Source organism: Cetorhinus maximus, chromosome 22 (genome assembly GCF_964194155.1).
Source record: "Cetorhinus maximus chromosome 22, sCetMax3.hap1.1, whole genome shotgun sequence".
NCBI classification, from domain to species: Eukaryota; Metazoa; Chordata; class Chondrichthyes; order Lamniformes; family Cetorhinidae; genus Cetorhinus; species Cetorhinus maximus.
In genome coordinates this window covers 13206462-13230344 of record NC_135900.1, presented here as the reverse complement: position 1 = coordinate 13230344, position 23883 = coordinate 13206462, and the positions used below count along the sequence as shown (strand labels likewise).

The 23883-nt window shown below is 40.7% G+C and overlaps 2 protein-coding genes across 19 annotated transcripts in view; one reads left to right on the top strand and one right to left on the bottom strand.

Moving 5' to 3' along the window:
- Positions 1–23883, bottom strand: part of LOC144696489 (chemokine-like protein TAFA-2) — a 322848-nt gene that overhangs the window by 281174 nt on the left and 17791 nt on the right. The gene's annotated exons all lie outside the window — the stretch shown is intronic.
- usp15 (ubiquitin specific peptidase 15) overlaps positions 1926–23883 on the top strand; it is a 120516-nt gene continuing 98558 nt past the window's right edge. For 16 of the 18 annotated variants that reach the window (XR_013580169.1, XR_013580168.1, XR_013580170.1 and 13 more), the window contains exons 1-2: positions 1930–2052; positions 23705–23832. Coding sequence is in view for 12 of the 18 variants with exons in the window: in XM_078567825.1 (XP_078423951.1) it covers positions 1964–2052; positions 23705–23832 (217 nt within the window). In the remaining 6 variants the exon portion in view is untranslated. Of the gene's footprint in view, positions 2053–19218; positions 19365–23704; positions 23833–23883 lie in introns of all 18 variants that reach the window. The other 2 variants (XM_078567828.1, XM_078567827.1) reach the window with 1 other exon arrangement.

Genomic DNA, 23883 nt, shown 5'->3' with positions numbered 1-23883 from the left:
AGTCAGGATGGTGAGTGACTTGAAGGGGAACTTCTAGGTTGTGGTTTTCCCATCTATCTGCTGCACTTGTCCTCCTAAATGGTAGTGGTCATGAGTTTGGAAGGTGATGTCGAAGGAGCCTTGGTGAATTCTTGCAGTGCATCTTGTAGATGGTACACACTGCTGCCACTGTGCATTGGTGGTGGAGGGAGTGAATGTTTGTGGATGTGGTGCCAATCAAGCGGGCTGCTTTGTCATGGATGGTGTCAAGCTTCTTGAGTGTTGTGGGAGCTGCACTCATCCAGGCAAGTGGCGAGTATTCCATCACACCCCTGACTTGTGCCTTGTAGATGGTGGACAGGGTTTGGGGAGTCAGGAGGTGGGTTATTCATTGCACTATTCCTAGCCTCTGACCTGCTCTTGTAGCCACAGTATTTATATGGCTAGTCCAGTTCAGTTTCTGGTCAATGGTAATCCCCAGGATGTTGATAGTGGGGAATTCAGTGATAGTAACACCATTGAACATCAAGGGGTGATGGTTGGATTCTCTCTTGCTGGAAAGGTCATTGCCTGGCACTTGTGTGGTGCAAATGTTACTTGCCACTTGTCAGCCCAAGCCTGGATATTGTCCAGGTCTTGCTGCATTTGGACAAAGACTGCTTCAGTATCCGAGAAGTTGTGAATGGTGCTGAACATTGTGCAATCAGCGAACATCCCCACTCCTGACCTTATGATGGAAGGAAGGTCATTGATGAAGCAGCTGAAGATGGCTGGGCCTCAGACACTACCCTGAGGAACTCCTGCAGTGATGTCCTGGAGCTGAGATGGCTGACCTCCAACAACCACAACCATCTTCCTTCAGAACTGATGCAACTTGATGCTCGGGGTCATGTTTGCAGACTGAGTGAAGGTGTTTCAGACTATGAATTCTACCCTCCATTTTTATTGTGTTTTTAAACCATGTGCTGGTCTTAATCTTGTTTACCATGCTCTTGCTTTCAGACAGAGTTGTTCACTATTCTGCCATTCGCACTCACTCGAGACAAATGCTTTTGTTTCTTTACTACAAGCATGACCACGCCCTTTGCCTTTTGTTCCAGGGCATCTTTGTCATTTAATCTCTCCTGCCCTCTACCCTATCCCAGACCTTCCCTTTTGTTCTTTCTCCACCCTCCCCCCACTTTTGACAGCATAAAACCCATCACATTTCTACCTCCCTTCAATTCAGTCATATTCAACTCAAAATGTTAACTCTGTTTCTCTCTCTGCAGACGCTGCCAGATCGGCTGAGTTTTTCCAGCACTTTCTGTTTTTAATTTTGGAGTTAATGTAACTTTGTTTTACACTTTGCAAATTTTTAAAAAAAAAATTTCTCGTAAATTGTATGAACTGGTCATAGGGTTAAATGTATTCCTGGACGTTTCGTCCCATGACTTGCCCCACGCTCCTGCATATTCATCGGCCAACACATCCATCCTTGTGGCACACTCACTGCCTTCATACGCCAGTTGCAAAAATGCTCATTCCCCCCATTGGATGATGCTTGTCTGTCAGCCAAACAAAGGCTCCACGCACCACCCCGCCCCCAAAGAAAATTTTGAATATCTTTATATCTGATAAAGAGAAATGTTCAAAGATTTTTTTAAACTATCTTTTTAATATCCCAGGGATTGCACACAGCAGTGTCCTGGAGATTGATCTTCAAACCCTGGAAGACTCCAAACCAATCCTGCAGCAACCCTAAGTGGGCAGCTGGGGCGTGAGAGGCTGGGTTGAGTCCACCCAGCTCTTGCTGAGCTGAACGTCCCGCGGTCGAACGCTGGGAGGTCCAACGGGTCCTCCCAAAGTGACGGTGTCGGCGGGGGTTCTCCTGTCGTCGGCTGCGCTCTTTGGCGCGGCCGTCTGACGCCGTTGGTGTTTTGGTGGGGGGGGGGGAGGAGGAGGCTGGGGATTCCCGGCATGCCCCGCGCGGTTGCTAGCGAACATGGCGGAGGGCGGAGCGGCCGAGCTGGAGACGCAGCGCGCCGACACCGCGGCGCTGATGAAAACACCGCTGAAGAAGGGCGATACCTGGTGAGGCAGGAGCGGGAGTGAGAGCAAGGCGGGGGGGAATTGGGAAGAGAGAGTCGAGGTCAGAGCGCGGCGCCGGTACTAGGCCGGGCCTGGCTGTTGGTTGGTTGGTTGGGAGATCGAGGCGGACGGGGGGAGCCGAGCGACCGCACCCACCGCAGGCCCCTGGGTGACCAAGGGCCGCTGCCGGCTGCTGCTGTCGTCGGTGCACACCCCCCCCCCCGCCCCGGTTAACCGAGGCTGGTGGAAGATCCTCAGGGGACACGGCTCCAGCAGCGAGCTCCGGGGAGTCGTTCTCGCTTCATATTGAAGTTCAGGCGCTGGGCTCTCTCTTCCCCACTCCCAACAGGAGGCAGTTTAAAGGATTAATTTTTAATATTTGGGAAGTGACATTGCGAAACGCCCACTGTTGTAAATTGTATCACCAATTCATTGCTTTACAACGAATAAAGAGCATTTATATCTCGCCTTTCACACGGCCCATATAGTGTTTCGCACAAGCGTTGACCTCCTGTTGTAATGTAGGAAACACACAGCAAGGTCCCACACTCAGCAGTGTGACAAATAAAAGCCACTCTTACTGGTGATGTTGACTGAGAGATGAATGCTGGCCTTCACATAGTGCCATGGCATCTTTTGCTTCCGCTTGAGTAGGCAGATTTAGCCTAGTTTTAACGTCTCATCCAAAAACTAGCAGCTTCCTGGGTTCAGCATCCCCTAAGTGTCAACTTAGGTTGCACTCAAGTCTGTAGAATGTGACATGATCCATTGACTCTCTGACTCATTTGAAAATTCTACTATCAAGCCAAGCTTTCAATTCGAACTGTAGCTGATAGGCTGTACATGATACATGTGAAGCTAACTCTCAAAGTCACACATTTCTAGGTGATTTGTTGTAGTACAATATTTGTCAGATCTCTGTGCTAGCCATGACCTGTCACTTTATCTCTACAATGTTCCAGCGATTGTGTTATCATTTAGCTTGTTTAGCATGTTGAAGCTGATGCACTCAGTTACACTGTAGTAAATAAGTTGTGCTGGAGCCAAAGTTTTTAAATCTTTCCTGTGAAACAATTTTCGCCTCAAGTTGTAACTGTCAGCACCAGGATTATAGAACTAATAATCTCTCTAGAAGCAGTCTAAATTTAAAAGGATAGAATCTGTAATTCTGTTGCTGGAGGAGGAAGGGAAGGGGGCGATCGGAGTTTGAGTGGGCATAAAATAATATGTCTATTAAAAGTGTTCATTGTACAAGTGCTGCCTGCGTATAAGAAGTTGGGTAATATGGCTTTGCATTGAAGAAAAAAGCCCTTTAAATACTGAGCAGGAAAGAAAGAGAGAAAACAGGTTTAGGGCTACAAAGTCATGATTGCAGAAAGGGTTTTTAAGATTTTTGAAAACAGTTGGTAGATCTAGGGAGGGTGGTTCGGAAGCAGCACCATGGCAGATGAAAATGCTGTCACTCATGGTGGAGTGGATAGGGATTGTGAAGCAACCCAATGTTGAAGGAGGTTGCTTATGTCCTTGACATTCAATGGCATTACCATCACTGAATCCCCCATTATCAACATCCTGGGGGTTACCATTGACCAGAAACTGAACTAGACCAGCCATATAAATTACTGCAGCTACAGAGCATGTCAGAGGCGAGGAATCCTGTGACGAGTAACTCACCTCCTGACTCGCCAAAGCCTGCCCACCATTTACAGTGCACAAATCAAGAGTGCAATGGGATACTCTCCATTTTTCTGGGTGAGTGCAGCTTCAGCAACATTCAAGAAGCTTGACACCCATCAAGGACAAAGCAGCCTGCTTGATTGGCACTCCCATCCACAAACATTCAGTTACCACTACTGACGCACAATGGTAGCAGTGTGTACCATCTACAAAATGCACTACAGGAAATCACCAAGCCTCCTTAGACGGCACTTTCCAAACCCACGACTGCTACCATCTAGAAGGACAAGGGCAGCAGACACATGGGAACGCTGCCATCTTGAAGTTCCCTTCCAAGCTGCACACTATCCTCACTTGGAAATATATCGCTGTTCCTTCATTGTCTCCTGGTCAAAATTCTGGAACTGCCTAACAGCACTGTGGGTGTATCTACACCACATGGACAGCAGCGGTTCAAGAAGGCAGTTCACCACCACCTTCTCAAGGACAATTATTGATGGGCAATAAATGCTGGCCTGGCCAGCGATGCTCACATCCCATGAATGAATAGAAAAAATGTGAAATTGGATGTTGCCATTGGGTGTAATAGGAATGTGGAGCACTTTGCGAAAGAGGATGACTGTTGAGGTGTTTTGATAGAGTTGTATTTTATGAAGGGTTGAGATCTAAGGGTGCCAGCAAAACATTGGAGGATTTGAATCTTTACAAGGAACAAGGGAAACAGTAAGGTGGAATTTCATATGCCCATTGTTACACTTTAATGCAATAAAAATACTCATTAGATTTCAACTATTTTCTGGATAAACATGCATTGTAGTTAACTCCTGTTAATTTAAAGTTGCCCTTTGCTTGCGGGAGAGCTAATGTGGATTGTCTGGTAATTCAAATTAAGCAATTTTTGGTAAGATTGCATGAGAGGTTAATCAACCTAGAAAGGAGTAAACTGTAACAACAGTCTCACTGCAGTAATGCAGTGTGGTGATTCAGTGTTGACAAAAAACCCCTTAAATATACACAAATCTGTAACCTAATATTGTTGTTAAATGCTCTAATTATACTTAATGATTCAAAGTCATCTGAAACTCTTGCTAGGTTTATTTCCTTGTGAGATTCTGTTCTACAGTTTTTTAGTTCTCTATGTGGTGGTACAGTAGAAGTTGGGCAATCCATTTTTACATGTTCCTGTATATTCCATACAATAATACAACCTTTCAGTTTTTCTTCAGTATGATTTCAGCACTTATTATTTGACACGATTTTAATTTTTAAATAAATGTATGTGTATATTAGACTGAGTACTGAGGTTACAATTTGATGTTGGGAGTTCAGATGATGCAGGTAGATCAGTGAGAAATACAAGTCTTGTATTTCGGAGAAAGAGTTCTTTTCCACAGGAATGTCATTCCTTATTTGAACAAGTAATATTTAAAATGTATGTCATGGCCACCTAATGTTTAACATCTATACCTGAGTTTGATTGTAACAAGCTTGTGATTTTTGTTACTTTTAGGTAATCCACACAGTTTCAGTTTGGAAATGTTTATTGTATTGATATCTAACACCAGCCTATCTGCTTCATATCTTGGCTGTGTTGTCTAGCTGTTAAGATATTGCCGAAGGGATTTGGTTTTAGTGGTCTTGTGTAATGAGTGTCCAAGATTATGTCTTGGAATTCAGCTCTGAAGAATTAGTTGAATGCAAAAAAATCAGCCACAGCAGAGCAAATGTTACCATGACCGCATTCGTGCCACCAATGAATAGACTATACAATATGGCATGATGTCATGAAATGGCATGTCATGAGTTTATACATAGCTGATCTTGTTGCCATTACCATCAGTTGCCATTATTAGATAACATTCTCAGGTTACATAAAGAAAAGACGTGACAGACATTTGATGTATATAATATCAGTGGAAAACCTGGTTTCACAGGACCCTTGTAACGGTTGGTTTTCTTTATTCATTCACTGGATGTGTGCATCATTGGCATTTATTGCCCATCCCTGGTTGCCCTTAACTGAGCGGCTTGCTAGGCCATTTCAGAGTGAAGTTAAGACTTAACCACGTTGCTGTGGGTCTGGAGTTGCATAAATGCTAGATTGGATTAGAATGGCAGATTTCCTTCCCCACTAGTAAACCTGATGGGTTTTTATGACAATCCAGTAGTTTCATGGTCACCATTAACTGATAACTAGATTTTTATTCCATATTTATTATTAACTGAATTTAAATTTCCCAGCTGCCATAATGGAATTTGAACTTGGGTCTCCAGATCATTGGTCCAGACCCTCTGGATTACTGATCTGATTAAGCTCTAAAGAACAACCATACGGACTTGAAACGTTAACTCTGTTTCTTTCTCCACAGATGTTGCCAGACCTGCTGAGTTTTTCCACCATTTTCTAATTTTATTATTCTGGATTACTAGTTCAGTAAAAATCATTATTATGCTACTGTTCCCATAGGGATAGCTAGGCTTAATTGGTAGCACCCTTGCATCTGAGTCAGAAGCTCTGGCGTTCAAGCTCTGCTCCTGGCCTTCACTGTAAATTCTAGGCTGATATTCCATTGCAGTTATGAAGAAAATGATTCATCTTTGATGGTACTATTCTTTGAATGCAATGTTAAATTGAGGCCCTGTTTACTTAGTCTGATAACTCAATGAATGTTAAAAGTTCTCGTGCCATTACTTGAATAAATGTCTTATGTCCTAAAGAACAGTCCCTTCTCATTCTGTGGTGCCAAAGAGGGATTAACTGGTCATTTGTTTATATTCTTTCATGGGATGTGGGCCAGCAGTCACATGTAGCCAGAGCGGGTAAGGACAACAGACTTGGCATTAGTGAATCAAATGGGTTTTTATAACAATTGACAATGGTTTCATGGTTACTATTACCAAAACTGGTTTTTAATTCCAGATTTGTTTTTTGAATTCAAATTCCACCAGCTGCTGTGGTGGGATTTGAACCCATAGCTCCTGAGCATTAGCCTGGGCCTCTAGATTGCTAGTCCAGTGACATTACCACTATTCCACTACCTCCCCACTTTACTCAGAGGGATCTTCGTCCAATGAAGCCTGCCCAGTTCCCCTTTATAATAGTCACTACCTCGCAGTAATTCGTTGATCTGAGACACCTTTGGCATGTCTTTGAGCGATGTGATAAAGTGATTGAAATTCAAGTTTTTTTTTAAGTCTGTTAGGTTTCTCTACCTCCACCCACCCCCCATGAATATAAGTTATTCAAAGTGACCAAGCATTATTGATAGGATCACAAGTTTATGATGTTGTGTTAGAAAATAGATATAGTTTAAAGTGTATTTGAAGGTGTTAGGAATAAGGTATATCTTTAAGCTTAAATTTAATTTATATTTCTGTATTTTGTGTATTAAAAGAATGAAACCTGAGTTTTAGTTTCATTTTATAAGATGCCTACATTTGTAATGAGTTTTATGGCCCTTGAAGTGGAGAGTTGTGTTATCAAGGTGGGTAGCAGTTTAGGGAAATTAAAACAAAGTAGAAAAACTGTGCTGTTGCCTTGCAACAGGGGTCCAGAGAGGGAGGCCACACACACCCACCCCCCAAAGTGTTGGTCAGTGTGCTCTAAAATTGAAAGGAGTTGCCAGCGGAAGCAGTATAGGAGAGGGACAGATAGAAAGTCTAAACTAAAGTTGAAACTAGCTGCCAGGAGAAGCTGGGCAGGAAGGAGCTGTGGGAAGCAGGTTTCCCCTTTGTAAAAGAAGAGGGGTCCTGAGAAGACCTTCCCATCAAAGGGAACGAACAGGAATCTGGGAAAAGTCCTGTTGAGTGAAGTTATGAGTGAGGAGCAGAGAAAGGCTCCAAGCTTAAAGGGAGAAGCTGCAGAACGCAGATTTAAAGCAGCTTAGACTTGCGGGTAGCCAGAAGATCCGAGGAGACAGCCGAAAGTCTGTAACTCTTTACTATGGGCATGTGAAGCAGTGGTGTTCTGTTGGCATGGCTGAGTATCGGAGAGATAGTGCGTGGAAGGAAGCTTGAATGCATATGGTGATCCAGAAGAGAAAGCATAGGTTTGGGAGAAGATTCCAAAATGAGCTCGTCGAGAGCAGAGATTAGAAATCCTCATGTGAAAGACGGAGTTCAGTGAGGCTGATTGGCTCACGGTGTGACAAGCGTCTGAGGGGAGTTAATGAAGGATCCACAGCCTCTGTTTGGGGTGGCATCTGCCACTTGGTTTCAGAGTGTGGTGTGCCTGACCGCAGGTCGCCTATTGGTTTATACGGACTATGTACTTTCTGTGAACATTAGAATATAAGATAGCTTTTGTAATTGGTGCTATCCTTATAAATCTGTATATATCTGTAAAGGTATAGTTGTAAATGAAGGAGCATTGTAATGTAGTTCATCTTCTCCTGATTAATAAATGTTTTATTCTTTTGTTACAAATTCGTCAGCTGACTCCTGTGACTCTGTTCAGCAGCCACTCTCCACATACCTAAACAAAAAATAAAAGTTAGGATCTATCAAGCTGGGTTCCACCCTGAGATCTGATTTGTCCAGCAGTAACATCAGCTGGGATCATGACAGTCATTTGAGAGTCCAAACTTTAAGGAATTATGATTTTCCCTGGAGCATATAGGTTATCTACGCTAATGTGGGTAAACATTGAATTAGAAATGGTTGCCTTATTGTCAAATACTTGTATGTTGACAAGCATTTGACTGTCAGTTGAGTTTAATTTATGAAACGGAAGGCTGTGTACGGTATAGTGAGTTTTTAGATTTCTATATGACTAGAAACACAGTGGAAGGAACTAAATGGTGCCTGATGTGCCATTTTACACTGTTCTATGACGTGTGGTTTAGCTGCTCTGCGCTCAAGTTTAAGGGCTGGAAGGAACCCATTCACTCAGCCAACATTGTTGAAAGTAAGAGCTTCACTGATTCCAGTTTTGCTTGTTTGTGCTGCAGTGTGTTTTTGCTTTTCCATTTTCCTTAAACAATGATGGCTGGTTTATTTATCTGTGGTTGACTTTCAGGTAGACATGAACTGAAGTGATTTTGTTTGTGTTAGTGCTGTTTGAGGAGGGGATATGAGAAAAGTATTAGAGTGTGGAAAAGATGTTTAACTTGTTTCAATTCTCAAAATTAGCAGGCCATTTAGCACCATGAACCTCTTCTGCTATTCACTGAGATCCTGGCTGTTCTATGGCCTAACTCCATGTACCTGTCTTTGTCCCATATCCCTTAATACATTTAGATAACAAAAATCTATGAACCTCAGATTTAAAATTTACAATTAATCTAGCATCAATTGCTATTTTTGGAAGAATGTTCCAAACTTCTGCTGCTCTTTGTGCGTAGAAGTGTTTCCTAATTTCACTCCTGAAAGGTCTCCCTCTAATTTTTAGACTATACCTCCTAGTATAAGACACCCCAATCAGTGGAAATAGTTTCTATCTACCCTATCTGTTCTCTTTAATATCTTGAAAACTTTGATCAAATCATCCTCAACGTTCTAAATTCCAGGGAATGCAAGCCTAGTTTGTGTAATCACTCCTTTGTAGTTGGAGTCCAGGTGTAATTTTGGTAATCTTACGCTGCACTCCCTCCAAAGCCAATATATCCTTCCTAAGATGTGTTGCTGAGTACTACTCTCAATAGGTGTGGTCTAACCAAGGTTTTGAAAGCTGAAGCGTAATTTCTACCCTCTTTTATTTAATTCTCTAGCTATAAAGGCCAGAATTCTATTTGCCTTTTTGATTGTTTTCTGTACCCGCTCATGACATTTTATTCTGTGTACCTGAACGCCGAAGTCTCTTTGCACCCCTCCCTCCCCCCAGCCCACTGTTTTTAGCTTTTCACCATTTTGCATATACCCTGTTCTATTTTTAGGTCCAAAGTTGATGACCTCACATTGAAATCTATTTGCCACAGTTTTGCCCATTCACTTAATATGTGAATTTTTCCAATTTTATACTGTACTGCCATCTATATTGGTTAGAATACTATCTGTCTTTGTCGTAGGTAGACTTGGATATGTGACTTTCTGTCCATCGCCTAAGCTGTTAATAATGCTGGATAATGCACAAATCCTTACACTACTAGTCACATCCTGCCAATTAGAGTACTTGCCCATTACCCTTACTCTGTTTCCCTTCACTCAGCCAATTTCCTATTTGGGTCAATAATTTTCCTTCAATCCCATGAGTTTCAACTTTAGGCAACAATCCCTTATGAATTACTTTATCAAATGCCCTCTGGAAACCCGTATAAGTAACATGTGTAGCTATTTCCTAGGCCACTACTTCAGTCAAAAAATTCAGTATAGTTCTTCAGACATGACTTGACCATTCATATGTTACAAATATAAATGAGCTTGTGTGTTGTCAAGGCAGTGCCCCTCATCTTGTTCTGGATAATACTGTGTATAGCAAAATGTCTTAACTTACGGCTTTGTGAGTAATACCAGCAGGCCTGAAGACATTCAGAGAAGCTTTGCACTACTTTTAATAAATGTAAGTTTGGTAAGGTTGAGAGCTGTTCTCTTGTATGTGATCTTAGTGCTCACTATACCATATTTACCAATTAGAGATTGTCAGATATTAAGCTATTGACTTTTATTTGAAAGCTGTTTCACCATGATCCCATAACAAGTCAGAGTTGAAAACATTTGCTTCTTTGGCCGAAACTAGATCAGAACAACAATTCACAGAACAACATTAGATCACAATAGCAGCAAGACAAGTGTAGAGAGGATATGGGGGAAGTAGATGGCTGCTGCAGTTCAGAGAAAAAAATGAACACATTTTATCCCACCAATCAAGCTGTGTTTTAACTTGTTACAAGTAGTTGCACTGCTGGATAGATCCTTCCAGAGTAAGCAGCAAAGTAGGAAAGTTGTGTTCAGAAGTCATGAGTTGCAGTGGAAGCAATTGAATTGTGCAGGTTACTGGCATACTTCACCATTAAAGAATCAATCTTTTAACTGATGTTGTGCTGTGACCTGTACAGACCTCTTGTTTTTTATATTTGCTATTTATGCAGTTGTGCAGATTTGATTGGAAAGACAGGTGAATAAATTCTTATTGCGAAAAGATGTACTCAGTTCAATGATTCTCTAAGTCATCAGCCAGAAGTTGAACCAATCGTCATCGTAATAAGATTATCAATTGTGTCAATCAACATAAACCTGGGTTACGAGAACATTTTACTGGCATTGTGGCAGAGCACGCTATCTGATCATGAATTCAAATTACAAATGATTCATTTTCAGATTATATGTTTTGCATTGTTACTACGTTATGGCACCTTTTTTGCTCTTTTTTTCCCCCCCATTTCTAGGACCTCCCTGTGCACCTGGAAATGAGAGGACAGGCTGGTAACCAGGCCTCTGCCATGGTTACTCCATAGCTAGTTATTAGTTGTGCAAGGGTGACTAATCCTCGATGGTTTCTTTCCTTGTTTGTGGTTAATCATCTGACTTTTGCGAGGTGCTTCCCTATCTTAGTGTAACCGAGATAAGGAATTTAAATTCTACCAGGCTTTTGTTTGAGGCTTCTGTGTGCTGTGAAGCCTGCTACCATCCCCGAGCAAGTCAATGGTCCGGATTTTGCAGTGTAAATGTCAGGGAGGCTATCAGCGCTCACCATTATTTAAGAGTCAATTGGACAGCAGCCTTTGGCAACCAAACATGCGCAGTTAAATGTGGAAATCAGAAAGTTGCTGACAGAATTGCCCTCCTGAAGCTTCACTATCTTGCGGAGAGACTCAACATTCAAATGCACTGGACAGCGTGATAGATACCCACGAGACATGCCAGAGAAAGTTGGGCTTTTCCATTCAAGTCTGAGTTTTTTTTACAAAAACAAATTGTATTTATATAGCAGCTTTAATGTAATAAAATGTACCAATGTACTTCACAGGAAAGTTATAAAGCAAAATTTGACACTATCACATAAGGAGACATTGATGAAAAGCTTGGGTTAGAGATAGATTTTTTGGAGCATCTTAAAGGAGGATAGAGAGGTTTAAGGAAGAAGTTTCAGAGTTTAGGGCCTTGGCAGCTGAAAGCATGTTCAACAATGGTGGAGCGATTAAAATGGGGATGCTCAAGAGACCGGAGTTAGAGGAGCACAGATATCTTGAGGGTTGTGGGGCTGAAGGAGATTACAGGGATAGGGAAGGGTGAGGCTATCAAGGGATTTGAAAACAAGATGAGAATTTTAAATGCATTAATTGAATATTGAAATGAATTTTAACGTAGGCCAGTGAGCACCTACAGTACTTGATGCGATTCAAACACTGGTGCCAGAATGTTTGATGACCTCAAGGAGGGTGGAACGTGAGAGGCAAGCCAGGAGCAGATTGAAATAGTCAAGTCCATAGCAAAGAAATGGATGAGGGTTTCAGCAGGAGCTGAGCTGAGCTGAGGCAGATGTGGAGTTGGGCGATGTTAAGGAGGTAAGCAGTCTTAGTGATGGGCTGCATATATGTCCCGAAGCTGATCTCTCTTGGATATGACAACGAGTTGTAAGGAAAGAAAGATTTGCTTTTATATAACGGTTTTCACAATCCTTGGTAAACTTGAGGTCATCCAAAACTCTGCCCGCGTCCTTACTTGCGCCAAGTCCTGTTCACCCATCCTATGCTCACCTACCTACATTGGCTCCGGGTAAATAACAGCTTGATTTTAAAATTCTCATCCATGTTTTCAAATCCCTACATGGCATCTCCCCTCCTTTCTTGATTATCTCCTCCAGCAACCCCCCAACCATCTGAATATCTGGGCTCCTCTCGAGGATCTATTTTTTTAAAGTTGTGCCATCATTAGGCCTTCAGCTATTAAGGCCAAAGCCCTGGAATTCCATCCATGCATCTCTCCGCCTCTTCTGTAAGACGTTCCTTAAAACCTACCTCTTTGACCAAGCACTTCATCTAGTATCTCCTGATGTGGCTTAGTGTGAAATTTTGATTTATAATGTTCCTGTGCAGCGTCTTGAGACGTTTTAACCTTGAAGGCATTTTAGAAATACAAGTTGGTCTCTTTGAATGTTTTTTGTTTAAGTGGGAACTATTAGTGATCTTATTGAGTTGCTAATAATCCAATCATGCTGAATAAACACCTTATGTGAGCCATTGGCTCTGGGTTCACTAGATAAGGGTGACCAATTTTAGTTAATCCATTCAGAACTATCCTGCCACTCCCCATTGTAAGATCCAGCTGTTTTTGAAATAATTAAGGATTTCACCTTCACTGTTCTATCCGTTCCATGTATTGGTCACACTCTGTGGGGCGACACTCCTCCTGATACCAGTCCTCATTTTGCTGTTATCGAGTTTGAATCTATGCCCACTTGGCTTGCTCAGACAACTTGGATTGAAATAATTTTCTGGCTCTACCTCTATATCATTTACTGTTTTATATACCTGTATAAGGTTGCCTCCTTTTGAAACTGATAAACACAGGTAGCAGTAGAGAGAAGGGTTTAAATGTCTCCCATGTGTTTGGGTGACTAGAACCATGTGTTCATGGTTTGGTCTGACCAGAGCACTCTACTTTGAACATAATTTTCTCTGACTTGCATTCTATATGGCATTGCTTGATTTGATTTAGGAAATGCAATAGAGCAAATAACTTTGAACGAGGAAGGAAACCAAGCTTGCAGCACCCCGATAAGTCAGTCTTTTTGCATTAAAAAATTAACTTGCAAGAATTTGCATTAAGCAACCTAAATAACCGAGCAAAATGGGAATTTAGTGCTAAAAAGGCCAGACTCATGTTGTTTTCCCAGGATTCCTGCACCCTTCCATTGAAGTTGTAGGGGACGAGCGGCAGAATCTCTGCAGAAATTCACCCCTCCACCCTGCCGGCAATCTTGAATTAGCAGAAGTCTATAGTGTCTTTTACATCCGCTAATCCAAAACACTTCATGTCCAATGTAGGGAAATGCAGCAGTTAGCTTGAACATAGCAAGGTCTCTTGAACAGTAAGTGTAACAAATGAGCAAATAATCTGTTTTTATGTTGACCAGGATACTGGTAAAACTTCCATATTCTTCAGGTAGTACCTCATTTTTCCATCTAAACAAGTAGTTTTAACAGCTTGTTTCAAAGACACTGATGATGTAGCACTCCTTAGTACTACAGTGAAATATTAGCTGCGATTATGTGGTCGAATACATGACCTACCAACTAAGAAGTGAGAGAAATGATACTGAGTAGGAGAAAAGTGGGAAATAATGACCACAAGATAGCCAGTTTGGGTGTTAAAAAAAAAATCTGAAAAAAATAACCTGTCAAAGTAAAAAGACAAATTTGGTGAAGTAAAGAAATCTGGCCCAAGTTAACTCGGCTGAAAAATGAGCAGACAGCCAATCAGTGGAAAGGCTTCAGATACAAGAAGGCTGGGATACTTGTTGGGTGAAAAGAGAATGCATTGAATTGTAGAGTTTGTGAATAAACTGTGATCAAAAACTGAACTTGAAGGGCTTTGGATGATGAAAATGAGGTTAGCTATTAAATAAAATAAAGGGGCAATATAGAAAATATGAGGAAATGAAAAGGGAGATTAGAAGGTCTGAAAACGAATGTGATAAAGGCTGACTACTTGTATTAAAGGGAACAGTAAAGACTTTTATAAGCATTAGGGAGCAGCAGAAGAGGGGAAACCGAGTTTGGATGAAGATGGAAACCTCGTGGAATAAAATATGCCAGAGATATTGCATGAATATTTTACAACATAGCAAGGGTACAGCACAGGAAGAAGCCATTTGGCCTCTCTGCAAAAGCAATTTAGCTAGTCCTTCTCCCCGGCCCATTCTCCATAGCCGTGCAAATTTTTTCCTGTTAAGGTGCTTATCCAGTTCTTTTTTGAAAGAATTTACACCACCCTTTCAGGTAGTGAATTCCAGATCATAACCATCAACTGTATAAAAGATTTTCCTCATGTTACCTTTGGTTCTTTTGCTGATTACTTTAAATCCATGTCCTTTGTTTCTTCGCCATTTTGCTAGTGGGTGGAAACAGATTCTCGCGATGTACTCTATCTGGACTCCTCAAGATTTTCAGCAACTCCATCAAACCTCCTCTCAACCTTCTCTTCTATAAGGAGAACTACCCCAGCTTCTCCAACCTATCCATGAAACTGAAGTTCCTCATGTTTGGAACCATTCTCATAAATTCATTCTGCATCCTTTCTTAAAGCCTTCATGTCCTCCCTAAAGTGCGGTGCCCAGAATTAGACACAACATTCCAGTTAAGGCCCAATAGATTTTTTAAAATATAAGTTCATAATAACTTCCTTGCTTTTGCACTCTATGCCTCTATTTATAAAGCTCAGGATCCTGTTTGTCTTTTTTACCACTTTCTCAACCTGCCTTGCCACCTTCAATGATTTGTGCATATCTAATCACAAGTCTTAGTTTCTGCACCCCCTTTGGATTGTACTATTTAGTTATTTTTTGGTTCATTCATGGGATGTGGGCTTCGCTGGCTGGGCCAGCATTTATTGTCCATCACTAGTTGCCTTTGAGAAGGTGGTGGTGAGCTGCCTTCTTGAACCGCTGCAGTCCATGTGGTGTTGGTACACCCACAGTTTATATTGTGTCGTCTCATTCTTATCATTGCACTTCTCTGCATTAAATTACACCTCCTACCAGTCAGTTTTCAAGGCGACATCAACAATCACTAACCTCCTCACTATACTTCCAAAGTTTTGTCATCTGCAACTTTTGAAATTGTGTTCTGTAAAATATAGACCCAAGTCATTAATATAAATCAAAAGCATAGTCCCAATACCGATCCCTGGGAACCCCACTGTCTATCTTCCTCCAGGATGAAAAAGGACCGTTCACCACTACTTCCTGTCACTCAGTCAACTTTGTGTCCACATTGCCACTGTCCCTTTTATTCCTTGGGCTTCAGATTTGCTGACAAGCCCATTTGGCACTAAGTCCCATGTATATCACATCAACCACATTACCATCATCAACCTCCCTGTTACCTCACCAAAAGAAAACAAATCTGTGCTGACTTTCGTTACTTTCCTTGCCCAAGTGACAAATTTGTCCTGGATTATTGTTTCTAAAAGCTTTCCCACTGCCAAAGTTAAACGGACTAACCGGTAGTTGCTGGGTTTATCCTTACACCCTTTTCTGTACAATGAACGCTTGCAGTTCTCCTCCATGGTGACTAATCAACTTTAAATAGTGTTTCTAATACCTCCATTTTATCAATTTTTAGGCCATCCAGTATCTCAGCTACCTCCTCTTTCATTATGACTTTGGTTTCTTTTCATCGGTAAAGACAGATGCAAAATGCTCATTTAGTACCTCAGCCATGCCCTCTTTCCACACACAGGTCTGTTTCTTGGTCACTAATCTAGTCACTTGTTAGTTTTTACAAATTTAGAATTCTGTAATTAGGCTATGGAACAATTATTAGAAATTACTTAGAAAGCTGGATAAATCAATGAGCTGAGGGTGTGCACTGACGGCTACTGAAAGAAATCAGAAAGGAGAGATCCTAACAAATTTTCAGCCTCCCTTATATGTGCAAATTGTGTCAGGGTACTGGAGTGCTATGTTTTTTTATTCTTTCACAGAATGTGGACGTCGCTGGCTGGACCAGCATTTATTGCCCATCCCTAATTTCCCTTGAGAAGGTGGTGGTGAGCTGCCTTCTTGAACCGCTGCAGTCCATGTGGGGTAGGTACACCCACAGCGCTGTTAGGAAGGAAGTCCCAGGATTTTGACCCAGCATAAGTCCTCTATTCAAGAAGGAGGAGAAAGATAAATTAGATAACACTGCAGCAGTGAGTGTAGCAGTTTGCCAGGTTGTGGACAAACTAGAATTTGTTTATTCAAGATTAAGTTCATGAACATTTAGATATTACTGCATTATCAAGGCTAGCCAGCACAGAGTTCTTGAAGGGAAATCGTGTTTGATAAATTAATGCTTTTTTTATGAAGTGACTATGCCCATTTTATGAAATGGCCAGTCAAATCCCCCATTTTGAGAAATGGGCAGTTTCATATATAAAATATGTTAGTTTTTCGAAGGCATTCAATAAGATGTTGTTCAGAAGGCTTGTTATAACTGCTCAGGGGTGCGGTAGAAGTGAAATGTAGCAGCATCAGTGCAAAGTTGAGTAACAGACAGGAAACGGTAAATCAGTGGTGCTTGAAGAGATTCAAAGTACTATACTTCATGGGCCAATACTAAGTGCACTTTTCCTCTCAGTATTTTATTTATTTAGAATATGAATATGGTTTGTGCTTGAACATGGTGAACACAAGCTCCAAGTTTGCTCACGACCCGAATGTAAGGGTTTGGGCAAACATATCCTCTAGAAATCTTTTACAGATATGCCTGGTAGCAGATGGAATGTAATGTGAATAGGTGTGAAGTAATGCATTTTGGAATGAAACATGAGAAATGAGAGTACATAATGAAAAGATACAGAAAGTTGTGGGTAAATAGAGACCCCTATATAATTACATAATTCCCTGTAAATGTGAATCTAGGGGGAAAACTTTTTATAAATGGAATTTAAGATGCAAGAGTGAAGAGATACCGACTAAAGGTAAATTTGTACAAGGCAATAGTTGGCCATATTCGAGTACTCTGTGCAGTTTGGATTATAAGATATTAGAACCTTAGAGAGCATAGATGGAAAACTTGCATTTGTATAGCACTTTTAATGCAGAAAAAAATTCCATGGCACCTTTTGAAAAATGTATGGAAAAAAATGAATGCCAAGCCACAGGGGAGAGATCAGGGTGAATGACTAAAAGCTTGGCCAAAGGGATAGGCTTTAAAGGAAGAGAGGAAAGTAGAGCGGTCTTAGAATAATTTATAAGAAGTGAGTTACCTAGATTAATTGCAGTGGTATAGGAAAGGCCACATGTTTTGTCAAGGTTTTTAAAATTATGAATTCTTGGCAAGGTGATTAGGGAGATTGTTCCCTCTGGTTGTGAAGTTGGTCAGGGTTATCAGTTTTAAGTTATTGAGAATGAGAGAGATCAGAAATTTTCTTACCCAGGGAATTATTGGCATGTCAAATGCTTTGATACAGGGCGTGGTTGCGATAGGCACCATAGCACCTTTTAAGGAATAAATAGATTCATATTTGAAGCAGAGGATGATACAAAACTATGGGGAGAGAGGGCAGTTCTGTCTTGCTCCAGTAAAGAACCATCCAGTACTGAAGCATTGGGCTGATTGGTCTGCTGTGCTGGAAACTTCTATAGTTTTGATTTTGACAACATACGTTAACTCGAGCCTCTGATATTCCTGGTGCTTGCAGTTGTGAATACAAATATTGACTTTATTACTGATTGGTTTTTTTGAACAATCCTGGTGGTCTTTGGAATTTGTAAGCTGAGGCTGCACCTGCCTGTCAATTGAAAGTTGTGTACAGAATCGTTTGTGTTGGCAGCTTCTAAAAGCTTTAGTTGCTGCAACTGTAAAATGCATTTTGATATATTCATCTCTGTGGGGTACCATTGAGTTTTTAAAATTTTGAATCTTTATTGCAGAAAAGATTGTTCTGGATAATATGCATAATTGTATTGGTTTAATTATTAGTTAGATGTGCTTGAATATACAAATGATTTAATTATAGAAACGTAGTATGAACTGCTGCATTGTAACTTATTTTAGTCTGTTAAATCATTTCTGTTTGGAGCCCAATTACAGTTATGTTCCCATGTCTTGCAACGTGCAAGAATGCATTTTCCTATATTGATGATCAAGTTAACAGTAAAATACTTGCTGTGCTTGTCCAACTCTAAACTTTTGCGCGTTTTTGTTTTGATAGTGTCCATCCCAAATTTCCTACTAATGCCAAATGTCTCTTCACACTCAGTTACACCGTGAGGCTGTGGCGTTGGAGCCAACCTGACGCTAGCTGCATCTGCCTTTTTAGCCTGTACAAATTCAGCACTGGTGCGGCAAACAAAGGAATATAGGGGTATCAAAGAGGAGAGGCAAAAAGGGAGAACAAATTACAGATTAAAAATAGTAAAGGAGAACAAAGGTGACATTGGCAGGTGAATTTATTCAAATGTGACCAAGAGAATCTATGCTTTACATCCATGATAGATGGACTTTCAGAACATGCACTTTGTACCCTATTTTACTTCGGACTGAAGCTAGGTCTCGAGGTGATGGAGCGATTGCTATGTTGAGCAGACTTTGTTCTACTTCATTGCTCTCAAAAAACCAAAAGTGTTGCAATTATGTCCAGCTCAGGAGAAGTACATTTCTTGGAAATTGTCTGTTGCTTACTCTGGTTATTGGACAAAGGGTGGGTGGGAAGTGGAATTGAGAAGACATTTTTTGCCTTTCTTGTTCAGAGCTGTGCCCAGTAGCTCCTTTTATCTCACTTCTCTTGGTCCTTTGCAATTATTAATTTTAACATCTTTTGTAAGGAAACTTTGTTCAGTTTTAGGTGAATAAAAAGTTTAAATTCTGTAAATTCCATAGCTTTTTTTGGTTGTTCCCAAAACAGGAAGTGATGCAAAAGAACTTCCTGGGCACATCTACGAAGAAGAAAGGCAAAATGGCATCTTATGTTCATAACATAAGTGAACTATCTACACTTTATGATACCAACAAATTTTGTCAATTGACCAAGAACAAAAATGAAATGTAATGGTGAGTAGCTTTTCAGCATGCCCTAATGGAACTTGTTTCCTACTTTTGCATCGAATGAAAGCATCAAATGTTCAAAAAATTGATAAAGTATGTCATCTTTTGGATGTAAAATAAAGGCATACTTTCTCCTCATAGTACATCAACTTACGAGCTAATGTTTTATCAGCTTACTGTACTGTGCCAGTGGTAGTAAGCTAAAGACCACCACTGAAACATCGTATTAATTTGAACTTTTCCAGAGTTAAAATTTTATTTTTTCCATTGTTTTATCCTCTGCACCTGAAGCTGACTTACGCTGGCAATAGGGTTCACAGAGGTCAGTGGGAACCTGATCCATTGACTAACTCACCATATGAGGTGATTGTAGCCAGGATATTTGACTGGCCGTCTTTTTTTCTGGCATTCATGCATACCTTTTGCATTCATGCATTCATTCACAGGACGTGGATGTCGCTGGCTAGGCCAGCAGTTATTGCCCATCCCTGTTTGCCCTTGAGAAACTGAGTGGCTTGCGAGGCCATTTCAGAGGGCATTTAAGAGTCAACTACATTGCTGTGGATCTGGAGTCACATATAGGCCAGACCAGGTAGGGACAACAGATTTCCTTCCCTAAGGGACATTAGTGAACCAGACAATCGACCTGGGTACATGGCCATCATTAGACTTTTAATTCCAGACTTTTATTGGATTCAAATTCCACCATCTTTAGTGGTGGGATTCGAACCCGGGTCCCCAAAACAGTACACTGGGTCTCTGGGTTGCTAGTCCAGTGACAATATCACTATGCCACCACCTCTCCACTATTAAGGGAATGCATGAGGTGTGCCTAATTTTTGCCACCCTGTCGCCTTTTAGTACAGGCCACTGAGACTAGGTAACACTATACAGACCACCGCTTGAGCTTGGGATCTACCTAATTGGCATGGCACTTATTGGTGCTGTTTGGGTCATTTGGGGAGCACAAGTTATGATTTTCCACTGCACCCTGTTGGACCGTCTCTGCTAGCATTTTGTTTTTTATCAATGGGTATTTGAAGATTAACAAGCAATTATTTTCTACATAATCCACTTGGCAAACCTTTTTTCTTTTCCATTTTTTGATCAATGACATTAAGTGGTATGCTGCTCCCCTGGTGCCAGGATAAAGGATATTACCAAGCTGGTGCAGTGTATCCTGAGGAGAAGGGGAACAGCCAGAAGTTGTGTTCCATGTTGGAACCAGTGACATTGGTAGAAAAAGTGCTGAGGGCCATCAGGCAGATTTTCAGAAGCTCAAATGTAGTAAATTGGGATTGCTTCCAGTGCTACATGGTAGTGATTTTAGAAACTCATAGCTAATGCAGGTGAATGCATGTCTAGAGAAGTGGTGCAGGAGAGAGGGCTTCAGATGCCTCAGGCTGACCAGCTGTAGAAGGCAGCCGACCAAAACCAGGACCTATATTGGGAGGTTAACTAATATTGTTGGGGAGTGTTTAAACTAATTTGGCAGGGGGAGGGGAGCCAGAAAATAGCAGAGGAGTAGAAATAAAGTCGGAGGACAGAACATATAAAATTTAGTAGCATTAGAAATATCCCAAAAATTGTGGGATTGAGGAAAATAGAAAAAGTGAAGGAGCTATCAAATTCTACGTATAGTATTTTAATATCAGTAGTGTGGTATGGAATTATGGTGTGGTTTCATTGACAGGCTCAAACAAGACCAGGAATGGGCTCTTAGTGTTTCTGATTTCCTTCTCTATCACTACTGAATACTTGGTAAAGAGGAATATGGCAGAATGGTTAAGAATGATAGTACAGATCTGAATAGAAATTATTTACTAGGTGGCTCTAGGATTGAATCTATTTGGCTGGAGTTGAGGAACAGAAGGGAAACTGTTAGTGTTGGGAATTTTTTATAGAGGTCAAACAATGAGGAGGAGAAGGATGTGGATATATGTCAGCAAATTTCAAATGCATGTCACAATAATAGTGATATTAGGAGACTTTAATTACCCTAATGTGGACTGAGAAAAACAAAGGATAGGGAAGAAAAAGAATTTCTGATATATGCACAGGAGAACTCTTGATCAATATGCCTCCAGTCTATCAAAAAAGTGAAGCAGTGTTGGATCTTCCTTTGGGAAATGAAGTAGGGCAGTTGGAGTGTGTTCCAACAGAAGATCATTTAGTTGAGTTATCACAGCATATTTTGGTTTCAAATAATTATGGAAAAAAACAGAATATATCAAAGATAAAAATGCTAATGCTAATTTCCATGATTTAAGAAGGATTTAGCACAGATTAGAAATGGTGATTTGAAAGCAATAACGGAACAATGGATGGCATTCAGGAAAGGAATAGTTCAGGTGCAAACTAGGCATATTCCTTGAAGGGAAAAGGTAGAGCACCCAAAGCTACTGCACCCTGGATGTCAAATAAATTAACAGTTAATATAAAATAGAAAAAAAGGATTATGATCAATGGCCCTGCTTTTTCTATCCCTAAAAGAATACATTCAAAACAAGGTTCAGTTAATAGCAAGGAAAATTATAGAAGTACAAGAGAGAATTGAAAATCTTGCTGCAGGAGGCAAGGAGAGGTTATGAGAAAAGATGAGTAGGGAACTTTAGATTGGCACCATGAAACATTTTATTAACAAATTTAAGCAGTTTGCTTGGGAAGAAGTAGGACCTATTAAGGACCTAAAGGGAAATCTTCATGTAGAGACAGAGTACTATTCAGTTCTTTTAAAGAAAGTGGATGATGTGAAGTTATGGGCAGGATAGTAGACCTAAAATATTAGTATTACTGAAAGTTGGTAAGTCACCTGGTCCAGATGGAATGTATTGGAGGTTACTCAAAGAATCAAAGGTAGAGATAGCAGAGTAATTATTCATAACCTTTCAATCCTTATTGAATACAGAAGTAGCACTTAGACGGTTGGCACTGTTATGTCATGATTCAAGGAAGGGGATTGGGATAAACAAACAAATTACAGCTTAGTCAGTCTGATGTCAGTGGTGGGGGAGTTATTGGAAATCATTATGAGGGACAAAATAAGATTTTTTAGAAAGGCGTGGGTTGGTCAAGGAGGATCAGCATGGATTTGTTATAGGTAAATAGTTTCTGACTATCTTGGTTGAATGCTTTGAGGTAATAGAGAAGATTAATTAGGCAGTAGGTTTTGCATATATAGACTTTTTTGGGAGGCATTCAACCAAGTGCCACACAGGAGGCTTATAAAGAAGGTGGAAACCCGTGGGATTAATGGGGAAGTAGCAGTATGGATACAAAATTGGCTCAGTGATGGGGCAGAAAGTGGTGATGGACGGATGGATGTTCTGCAGACTGGGAGATAGTTTCCAGTGGCGTTCCCCGAAAGGGTCACTTTTCAGTTCATTACTCTTTGCAATTTTTTACAAATGACTTGGACTGGGGTATGGGAAGCAGCATATAAAGTTTGCAGATGATTCGAAACGTAGTAAATTAGGATGAGGATAGTTATAGATTTCATGATGGCAGACTGGATGGTGAAATGGACAGGAGTATGGCAGATGGAGTTCAATGCAGAGAAGTCTGAATCAGAAATCTTTGGGAGGACTACTAATATGGAGTGACAGTCTTCCATAAATGAAATGTTTTGAAAAGTGCAGATAGCATATACACAAATCCTTAAAGATAGCAGGAATGTAAATTAGGTGTTTTAAAAAAAATAGGAGTTACTTCAGTTATAAATATAGGAATAGAATATAAAAGCAGAGTTGCTGGAGCTTTGTAAATCACTGGTTCGGTCTCCACTGAAGTATTGTGGATAAATGGGCACCACATTTCAGGGATAATATATTAGAAAGAGTACACTGGAGATTTACTAGGATGTTACCTGACATGAGGGATTCAGTCTTGAGAGATTGGAAGAGTTAGAACTGCTCTGCTTGAACAGAGAAGATTGAAGTGACCCAATAGACATTTTCAAGACAGGCAGAGGCTTTGATAGAGTAAATAGGGAAAAAAAAATCCTTAGGTGAGTGGGTCAGTAGCTAGAGGTCATAGGTTCAAAATCATTGGAAAAAGATTTAGGGGTGATGAGAATTTTCTTCACTGTTGTTCAGATACGAAACCCTTACTTGAAAAATTGGTGGAAGCTGATTGCCTAAATTTTAAAAGGCAGTCGGACAGGCACTTGAAGAGGAAGAACTTGCAGAGTTACAGACAAAAAGTAGGGAGTACAACTATGCATGAATGCTTTTTCAAAGAGCTAGTCCAGTCTCGATGGACTAACTCCTATGCTGTAAATTTCTGTGATTGTTATAAAATAAAATAATTCTTGTAATTTTTAACATAATTCTCATTTACCATCTCAGGTACCTGGTGGATAGCCGCTGGTTTAAGCAGTGGAAGAAATATGTTGGTTTTGATAGCTGGGACAAATACCAGATGGGAGACCAAAATGTGTATCCTGGTCCTGTTGACAACTTTGGGCTTCTGAAAGGTTTGAGCAAATGTTTTATGTTTTTAGATGCAAAACATTCTGACGGTATAA